The following is a 10842-nucleotide window of genomic DNA, read 5'->3' on the forward strand; positions in this document are numbered from 1 at the left end:
TCATAGATCTAACACTTTTGTTCCTGTAATTTGTGGAGGGCACCGCCCACGTACAGACTCCTTTCACCAACCAGATTCCTGATTTTAAACACTTGAAGTCTTGCCAAATCTCTTTCGGTCAGATACTACCTTAGAGGGGTAGGAAGAATTTGCAACACTTTCTGGACTACCTTTAACTGAAAATTCCCAAAGAAAAAAGTTCAGGATACAAGGATTAAGACATTGAGATGCCGTGAAGATAGGCTGTGCATGCGACAGTACAGTGAGGTTAGTAAAAGTGTATTTGCCGCTGTCGTTGTTCCTCCTTCTTCAGTCAGTTCGCTTTGTATTATGGGACATCCCGCAGAGTGCATTTTCAGAGGCTCTCGAGAATCCCCTCACACAACCTCGGACAGCCCCAAAACTGGACCAAGTCTAGCAAAGATCATATGCACTCATTCAACTACCTTCTATTCATGCATGGTGTAGCAAACAGAAGCAATTATAGTTCCAAACACTTTTCCTCCAGCAGTTCCTTTCATCTCTTCCTGGTGGATCCCTCATTGCACCCTGTCAGCTGGGAGATGTGATCCCTGCAGCGCATCCTGCTTCTGCCTTGGCGTGTCCACATAGTTGGCAGTGCGTGAAATGTGTCCAATTGCAAACACAGACAAAGCCAAACAGACTGTGTCCCCGCAAAAATCATTACGCTGAAAAATAAAGTTATGTGATGGGTTTTTAGAGAACTTTTCAGTCCAGTTTAGAGGAATAAAATTCATACTTCACTGAATCCTGTTGCACTGCAGTAAAAGCCTAAAGTACAAGAGGATTGTATTAACTCATTCTGTTTCCTTAGGAGGACCAAATTCAGCAGCTTGGTTAAGATTCATTTCTCTTCATACCCAAATAACAGATCAGTTCAGGCAGTTTTGCTGGACCACCAACTGCATCATATTTGCTTTCCTTGATAACATATTCCAAGATATAACTACACCTAATTCTGTGTACTTAAATAAGTTTTGGTGTCCTGAATGTTTACAACCTGTATGTTTTCTGTTACTTGGGTTTCTGCCATGTTTGTTCTGAACAGTGTCACTTCTTTTAGCCTATTTCTCCATCCAAATAAACACAATGGACTATGTTAACCTAAACATTCAGAAAGGAAGGTTAATCAAAATGACCATCAATGCAATCCGTGGGTAACTTTCCCAGTCATTCCTGACAATTTCTAGAAAACCAATCCCACATTTCCTCCCAGAAGGTTTTTTTGGTCATCTCTTTATCTGAGCACACATTCAATGTCTTTTTGCCTCACTGAACAGCATCACCTTTAGAAGTCTCGTGTCTTAAATGTGTATCCTCATCCATCATACTGCTACCAGCTTTCACTCTAACAGTGACTTTAGCCCCGGTGCACCGCCCTCCATACAGCTGGGAATAACCTCTGAAAACCCACCATTGGCCTTGCACTGCCAATAAAACCCACAGAAGAAACATCTCAGCCCACCCCCACGACTTTAACTCCTGGTCACAGTCATTTAGAGAGAAGAAGAAGGAGCTCTGTGTTTGCCATTGGAAGAGGATTCCTGTGGAAGTTTAGTGTCTGTGAATCCATCATTGTCACTCTTAAATAGGATTGGGGGGGTTTAGGGATACTTCATGGGGTAACTGACACTTGCCTATTAGCAGAAATCCTAAATATCCGATCTGGTGTTTTTCCACAAAAGAACATCTGCTTTAACAATAGACAATCACAGAGTGTGGGTAAATTTGAGGAAAAAGAAATGACATAAATGGAGTATTTTGTTTAAAAAAAAATCTGCATAAAACAAGAGGAAACATTTAAGAAACTTTTAACATTTTGCAGGCTTTTAATTTAAAGGAAACGTCACGTTTAGATCTGGAAAGAATACAGCTATCAAACACAACAAAACAAGCAAAAACTCATTGACGGTGGGTGTCAATGAAGCACTTATCACACTGAAATATGAATGTGGCAAATGCCCATCTGTATTTAAACAACCGTGACCAAGTGAGCGTGTGCAGCTATTGAAAGCCAAGCATTTAGGCTCTCTTTCACAAAGGGCCGGAGGGCTGAAACCTTACACCCCTCCCACCTTCATTATCCCTGCCGCGCTATGATCAGCACCAAATGCCGACTATCCCAGGAAAGCGCCCACAAAGCATGCTGAGAAGGACAAAAGCAGACCTTCAGCCGATTGGTTCCACCTTATTAACAGCTTGTAATCTTCTCATGTCTTTGGCCGTGGCTCACAGAGCAAGAGTTAGTGCGCATAGAAGAGTCAGCGCTTTGATGCAGAGCAGCCTTTTCCTTCTGAAAAGTGCTGTTCTGTTATGTTTCTATTGTGTCTGTTGCTGCACCTGTTGGCCTGCAGGGACACATTGTGGAAATCAGTCACTGGCAACTGTTAATTTCTCATTAGACCCTCTCTGCACATTGTAAACAGGCGACAGTTTGACACGTAAAGACTCTGGCAGGTGCATCTCGTCATGTAGTGCGCCTGTTAGCAGCTCTGACAAAATGCTGCCAGAAATCCTGTTTATCCTGCAGCCAAACAAGATTTTGCAGTTTTGGTGATAATAGCAAAAACTAATGGGGCTGTTTTTTTTCTTTCTTTTTTGTGCAAATTGCAAACATTTAGATTGTATTTTATGGTTGGACTCGGCCACATAACAATGGGCGTGGAGAACTGTTCTGAAATGAAAAAAATGGAGCAATTGGTAACTACCAATTGATAATTTTCTCTTGTCAATAGCGTGCAAATATGCCAGAAAATTGTAGAATTTCAGCTAATTCTGAAATGTCAATGTACTGCTTTTCAAAGATGTTTTGTCCTTTAGGAACGCCATCACTGGCTGAAGATCTGGCTTGTCAATTTTTTAGAAATAATAAAAAATCTCAGTATCAAAAAACTGAGTCAATAGCATATAGAAAGATAACTACAATGTTGTTTCCATTGGCTGTTTGGAGTTAACCTGAGGTCTCTCTTACACTTTTTATGATGCCCAGCTTCTTTGCAATGTTTCACAATAGCAAGACAATAATCTGTCAAAATATCTTTCTATAGGAAAGTCAACCATAAGGTAACTCTTCTTTTGCTCTTATTACTATTACAGTATATATGTGTCTATATATTTGGAGAGGAGCTTTTGGAGTGTAAGCTGTCAGCTGAAAAGGAAATTGAAGAAATGTAAATCTCTGATATTTACTAGTCAAGGTAACATATTCTTTAAAAGTGTACCCAAATGGAACATTTAGGCTGTACCTTCTATCATATAATCAAGACTGTTGACATGAAAAGTTTGTCAGCCATTCGTGTTTTGAAATGTTGTTCAACCTCGAACAAACAAATCCTAAAATAATCTAGTCTGTCTTATGATTTCAACATTGAACATCTAAACCAGAAACGCCTCTACCGAACAGGAGTAAATACGACGACATGGCCATGTGAGGGACCAATCAAAGACTTTCTTTCACTCAGGAGTTTCTGAGAAACAGGCAGGACAGTCAAAGAGGACCAGATAAGAAGAGAACAGACAATAGCGATGTAATCACACCAGTTAAGAGAGGCTTCTTCAGACACTTCAAACATGATAACTTCTCTCACCGCAGCAAAACACAGCGACACAATCATTAAGTGACACAAAAGAGCTCAATCAGACACCTGACGCAAATTGACTGCATTAAGTCAAGATTCAGTCGAGGCCTGCAGCCCTGCGCCTGAGAAGCTGCCTCTGTATGCAGAAAGATAGATTCATAATTACACCAATTTGTACTCATTAAGTGTGCTTTTCAACAAAGAACAATTCACTCTATACATTACCATGGTGGTCCAAGTTAAGCACTGAAATCTTTTTTTTTCTTTTTTTTTCAACCTCAAACAACATTTTAATGTTTTCGTGATTATTTATACATTTCAGAAGAACATCAATAAACCAATCAAGCACACACAAAATCAGGGATAGTATTTTAAGGATTTTTAAATTGCCAAATGAAAAACAAAAAGTAGATGAAAAATGTATTTCTTCATCTTTGTCGTGATTATTTGAAGTGCATTTGGTGGAATATTAAAAGCCCGTTTTCATTTTCTCCATCTGTTGCTTCTTGTCCCATCACCAGAATCACATATTTGCCATCTTAATCTCCTCACTTAAATCTTTATTTAACGTAATCCTGGCATCATATATCTGAAAGCTTGAAATCTTTCAAAATGTATCTATCTGTAAAAAATACTAATTTCAAAAAGGTCTTTTTAATGAGAATTTTTGTTGGGGTATAAAATTGTGAAACAAACCCAACAAAATTCGAAGCATAACGTCAAAATTAATGAGTATTTCAGAGCTTTCAAGGACACTAAAATAGCTACCATTTTTTTCAACAGTATCACTCCTGGTGTGTTTTTCACCCTGTATTGAGAGACAAATTGACCCAGGAGGTTGGCTGAGGTGTCTTCCTGTCTGTCAGCCGCAGGAAACAGCTCCACACAGACGAGTCATTTAGTTCCCAGGTGCAGAGCCACCATTCGACGGCCTTGCCCAGATGGATAGTCCCCCTTCTACCATAAAGACACTAGTCTTCCCCCTGCCCTAAAGCCACCGGTGCTCCTGCCCTGTTCCAGCCTCATCAAAAGGAGGCGGATATGCTGGCCTGCAGCCTCAAATACAGCTCACTTTTTTATCCCTTGTAAGTGTGGATTAAAAAAAGGAAAGTGGGGGAGGTGCAGTTTTCTAGTAGACACCAGCTTCTTTCTTTCTATTAACTGACTTCTGTATGCGTGGCCCCTTGCAGGTGTCCTTTTTTTCTCCTGACACTGAAATTAGATCCATAAATAAAGTCAAAAACATCTCGGCTTGTTTTCTTTCACTGCTCCGTTTATTACCTCTCATTGTTGAGCAGGCACTAGAATCAAACTGAGCACAGAGGCACGCACACACACACACACACACACACACAAACACACACACACACGCCCACATTCATCCTGGCTGCCTGCACTCTGTTCTCCTGCAGGTGCGAGGGCCATCCTCGCGGCCCTTTTCACGAAGCCCTCCCTTTCCTGTCCGTCTGCAGCCGTCCTTTCAGCTTCAATCACAGCAGCAGCCGGACGCCACCGGACCGCTGGCGGGGAAGGGAAGCGCCTCCACACACATCTTTCACTTGTTGAACAACAAGAGAGGAGCGGCTGGGGGAGAAAGAAAGGGTCTTCCTCCTCTGCATCTCCTTCTGCTTTCATCGTAAACAACTTGCTTTCTGTGTGTGACGGTGCTGTCCTTCCCCTCTTCCCCCTGCCTTCCTTTTCAGATGTTCAGATGGGCTTTACAAGAAAAAGGAGGAGGAGGAGGGGAAGGAGTGCAAAAAAGGACGGCCAGACTCCCGGTGCAATGGAGTGATGCTGAGGTTCTTTTTGTGGCTCATGAATGGCACATTTGAGGTTTCCAGCCTTGCAGGGTGCCCCTGGCCAGCTTCACCTGTGGTCCGAGTCAATTGGTCTGTTGTGTGCCTGTCTGGAAGCGTGCCCAGCTCTTTGCCAGCTAATTTGGTTAGCTTAGCCACTAAGAGCTGAGCAACAATAACATCCACCTCAAAACCACCAATTAACTCCTGCCACACAATGATGCATCCATTCACTGTGTGCCAAAACTGTTCTCTGACACGATTAATTCCCGCACTAATACTGCTAATACCTGCTCTCTGTCACAGTACAAAACTACTGATGACTTTCATAGGGATTTGTTTAATCGTGACTATATTGCCTCTGCTGACGTGTTTTTGTGATTTTTAATTCACTTCAGGCATCTTAAAAGTAAATAAAAACAGTCCCACAAATCATCTGGTCCTGGAGCTTTAAGCTAACGCTAGCACCTTCCTGCAAACATACCCACAACAACACTGCTAATTATAATGTCAAGCAGCTAGCGTTAATCACATTGTTGAACGGTAAATAGACTTGTGCTTTTCTAGTCCTCTGACTACTCAAAGTCCTTTTACACCACATGTTACGCAGCGGGAGCAGTTAGGGGTTGAGTGTCTTGCCCAAGGACACATCGGACGTGTTGCTGCAGGAGCTGGGGAGCGAACCCTCAACCTTCTGATTGAGCGACATAGCCGTTTGATGTTTGTGTTTCAGCATGCAAACTTTGGGAGACAGTTTTCTGACCAAAACCAAAACTTTTTAGACCAAAACAATCAAAGAAAAAGTCGTTAAATGGCCGAATGTTAATTTAGCCTTATAGGCTTACAAAGTCACAAATTGCTCTTAACGTGTCACATTCAACCTATACACATTGATAATTTGATGCAATGCAAGTTGCCAACCTTCCCGTAAGGGTCTAATCTTAACTCCTTCATTCACATTGATAAGTACATGCTAAACCCTCTGCAAGAGAGGAGTCAGGGTTTAAACCACAGACCTACCAATTAGTGCACAACTAGTTGCCCCTGTGTGGCCCCGTAGAAAAATATCATGCACACAAGCAATTAGTAAGTGATACTGTCCTTGTTTAAACTATTCTATTAACTCTTCAAATCATATCCCACCTGCTGCTTCTGACACCCCTCCTTCATTTATCAAACTTTTTCAACGAGGAGAGAATTTGTCATTTCCACTTTTCCTGCATCAAAAACTCACTTTTACTCCCTCAAACCCTCAAACAACAAACAAACCAACAGGTAGGATGCTCAGATGTTCTTTTTTGCTGATCCTTTTATTTCATCAGAGTTTAGTTCAACAATGAATCATTTCAACTGTCAATTGGCTCTGTAATTATCTCTCTGTATATTCTATTACAAGCCTGTACAGTCTTCTTATGCAACAATTTAAGCAGAGAATTTACAGGATTAAGAAAATAATCCAGTGTTACTTTTCCCCCCTCTTTAAATTGCCCATTTGTGATTTAACTGTTAGAATTCAGCAGTGGGACATGTGTATGTGTTTCTAAGGAGCGCATCATGTGTCTGGGAGGAGTTGAGCTGAGGTGGGGGTATCTGAGGGGAGCATTTAGCTCACTTATCCTCTGTGTGAGCTATCATTCTCACTGCACGCAGTTGTGGAAACTGAGATAAGCTCTCTGCAGGCACAGAGGAAATCAACAGGTGGAGGGAATGAAGATCTGACTCCTGCAGTTGGTGGATTTTTTAAAAGCAGAAGAGAAGGTCTTTTGCTTTGACTGCTTTTTTTTTCTTCAACTTTATCTTTAGAAAAAAAAAAAAAACTCTATAGGTCACTATGAATGTACCGTTGATGAGGGCCCAGGAGCAGCCTCACCCTCTTTGTGGCCCAGGCTTGATCCAGGATTTACCCCACTGTCCTCCTGGGTTCAACCTGAGCTCCCGCTTGAATCCTTCTCCCATCCACGGCCTCCAGAGCATCCAGAGATCCACCAAACCTCAGAGGGAGCTGAGCCCCGAGGAGCAGCAGGAGCTGCGGAGGAAGATCAATAGCAGGGAGAGGAAGAGGATGCAGGACTTGAACATTGCTATGGATGCTCTTAGGGAGGTCATGGTGCCTTATGCCTCCTCACCGTCTGCCTCCTCCTCCTCTCAGTCCCATCAGCCTGGAGCTCCTCCAGGACGAAGGCTCTCCAAGATCTCCACCCTGGTCCTCGCCCGGAACTACATCCTCCTCTTGGGCTCGTCTCTGCAGGAGATGAGGAGGCTCCTAGGGGAGGTCAGCGTTGGAATGGGGGTAAACTCGGGTCCTGTACCTCGCCTGCTCCTCACTGGAGGTTGGCCCCTCATCTCCGGCCCCAGTCAGCTCCTCCTCACCCAGGAGTCGCTCCTCACCTCCGCAGCCTCTTCCTCCTCCTCTTCCTCCGCTTCATCGACTTCTGCTGCTAAATGTTCCCTGCTGTCTCCGGGCCATATGGAGGCCTCGCTGGCCCCCGTGCAGTGGAGTTCTGCAGGGGCCTCAGGAGGGCCTCTGTGCCCCTGTGGAGTGTGCAGACTGCCCAGATTCAGCCACTCCACCCCTGCTCCAAGATTCCCAAAGTAACATAAAAGAGGGGCATGAAGAGGATTTCTGAAGACTTAAGGACTGTTACATGTATGCAATTTTCTACAACATATAACATTTTTACACGATAACTGCAATTACCCACTTTGATTAGCTCTTTTTTTTGTTTTGTTTTTTCTTTCTAAATCCGATGGATCTTTTCTGTATTGGCTAGCCAGTTTCTTAATGTTGTAAATTCAGTAACAACTTTTTTTTAGTTCAATGAATCATGGTGACAGTATACTGTAAGTGAATTATTTATAAAGTGCCCAAGCCAAGAACTTCAGAGACATTTGAATATTTAGATGCTCTGAAAACATATTTACAGTTTTTTTTTCTATGATTGTGAAACTTAATATAAGCTGTCGATATAATCTTGGTCGTTTCTCTTGGTGTCCTTTTGCCTGTGCTTTATTCTCTGTTTTTATGCTCTAAAAAAGTTATTTTCATGCACTATAATCAACTCAGCAATATACTTCAAACACTGACAATTTGTTTGCTTGTTTTCTTTTCTCTTCACTTCGGTTTTTGCTTATTGAAGTTTTTCCATTATCTAGAAATGCAGCGTTTTTACCCACACCTTTGCTTGAATGTTAAAGGCACTGCACCTGTATTTATGATGAGTGGCGTGTTCGCGTGTGAGTGCGTGTGTGTGTGTGTGTGTGTGTGTGTGTCTGTGCGTGTGTGTGCAGGAGAAAAGTCGATACTGAAGAGGGTCTAGAGTTTAGATGAGCAGACAGGTAGCTCAAAGGTTTTTGTTGCAGTGAAATAAATCTTTGTTGGAGAAACGAAGAAAACAGCGACAAGGTAAAAAGGTTTTCTTTTATATATAATGAAAACACTTTCAGCTGGTCACAAACATTTCTGTTGATAAAAGTGGTGAACCAGGCTACATTGCACAGCCCTGAAATGTATCCGCGGTTAGATTTTAGTTGCATAAAAGAAGTCATTTCAAGGAGAAAGAGTCCGAAAATACTGTTTCCCAACATGCAAGGAATAAATAACTTGATTATTTGGAGGTTGCAGAGAGTTAAAAACATGAACTATTGGTTCCTCTTACGTCACTTGTCAGTTCTCATGACATTGAGAAGTGAGCTGTTCTACATTTATCAGGTCTTTACTGATGACTCTGATGAGACACGGAGCTGAAACGTTTCCTCTGCCTGCCACACCACCCCAAAACACTGAAACAGTCCTCCCCCATTCATCCCCCCAACAAGCAAAAGATCAAAACCCACCCATGTAATTACATCCCCACAGAAAGGAGGCCTTTTGATTATTAGCCCCCTCTCTCAATTCTTGATGTTTCCGTGTTAAGGAGCCAGGACGGGTGATTTGGTGCTACTCATTACACTCTTCCACAATATGTTCAAACGCCCTGAAAATGTGTCACTCTGAAAGGAGCTTCACTCCTGCAAACTCGCCACCCCGCTGGAAGAAAGCAGGCCGCAGGAATAAGAGGGTGCTGGCGGGGGGGGGGGGGGGCGAGGTTATTCTTCGCTGCAAACCTGGACCTTTAGCACGGTCTGCGTGAATAAAAATAATGCAAATAGTCATAATCATAATGCTGATAAAATACTCCAAATAATTGCCACCCTGGAATAAGAGGATTATGTAGGCAGATATGTGAATAGTGGCAAAAGAAAGGCCGAGAATCTATTAGCATCAGGGAGCACAAAAGAGGAGCTCGATGCCATTAAGTGAGATTAAGCGAGATAAGGCTTGATTTTCTTACAAGGAAAAGGGGGAAGGAGAAGAGGGTGAGAGTGAAGGAGGTAGGGGAGGAAAAGGAGGGAGGCCTGATTCACAGATCAAAGTAAGACGGCCAAACTTCACGTCTTTCATTTACATATAGCTGCTTTATCTTCGCAGGGATTAGCTACCTTGCTATTTTCTCCAGGGTTGCTCTCTATTCCGCCACCTTTTGCCCACTGTCCTTTTCCTCCTGCTCTCAGGATGGTGAAGCCCTTCTTCTTTTCTTTTCTCCCTCCTTAATTTCTCCCCCCTCTCGTTCGCCGCTCTTTCTCTCGGCCCCTCCAAGAGGCTCTCACTTTCTCCTGTTTGGTGGTTTCATTGTTGTGTCGACGCAGGGGTCTGCTCAGGCTTTGTGTTAGCACTTTAACTCATCTCCATTTCATCACTGTTGTTCAATGGGCCGAGGAGAGCTCATAAGACAATGCTCACGCACGCTGACACACACACACACACACACACACACACACACACACACACGCAAAGACTTAACTCTGAATGCTCCTCGTTAAAGACAGCATATACAAAATCTGTGTCATTGTCTTGCAGGAATGTTTCCTCTTTTACCAGATAAAACCTTTGAGAGTTGGCAAACAGTGCAGAACAAGATTATTGTTACAACCAAAACATCCAAGCTTGCAAAAATGGGCAGAAACAAGTGTACAGCAGTTGATACCAACTTAAGGATTGCAAACGCTATGAGTGTTAGCTGATGGTTGATTTAAAGTGTAATTACAGGAACAATGGACAAGAACACTCCTCTCCAGATCCTTAAATTGAATATTATTGGACATTTTTTTTCACAAGTTATCTTAAAGTACTAATCAGATGGACTTATGTTAAAAAATTACCTTTCTGAATCTTTATACAGGGGACTGGGGAGTACAAAGAGGTTCGATTGACGGAGTAAAGAATGGATTTAAAACAGGTTTAAAGCCTTTATTAAAGAGACAGCAGTGTAAATGAGAGAGAGAGAGAGAGAGAGAGAGAGAGAGAGAGAGAGAGTGGGGAATGACATAACAATCAGTCCCTTACCTCCATGTGCAATATGTAAATATATTTCCCTTCTTCTTCTTACTTGTACTAATTATGCACTTCT

The 10842-nt window shown here is 42.5% G+C and overlaps 1 protein-coding gene across 1 annotated transcript; it reads left to right on the forward strand.

Moving 5' to 3' along the window:
• Positions 1-7028: 7028 nt before the first annotated feature.
• On the forward strand, positions 7029-10641 carry olig1 (oligodendrocyte transcription factor 1). Its single transcript, XM_079357902.1, has one exon. The coding sequence runs from the start codon at positions 7227-7229 to the stop codon at positions 7989-7991; it is 765 nt and encodes a 254-aa protein (XP_079214028.1). The 5' UTR covers positions 7029-7226; the 3' UTR covers positions 7992-10641.
• The last annotated feature ends 201 nt before the right edge of the window (positions 10642-10842 follow it).

The sequence above is a fragment of the Symphodus melops genome (assembly GCF_947650265.1).
Source record: "Symphodus melops genome assembly, chromosome: 12".
Classification (NCBI taxonomy): Eukaryota; Metazoa; Chordata; class Actinopteri; order Labriformes; family Labridae; genus Symphodus; species Symphodus melops.

Coding starts and splice junctions, on each gene's coding strand:
- olig1 (XM_079357902.1), top strand. CDS start 7,227: ATGAATGTACCGTTGATGAGGGCCCAGGAGCAGCCTCACCCTCTTTGT.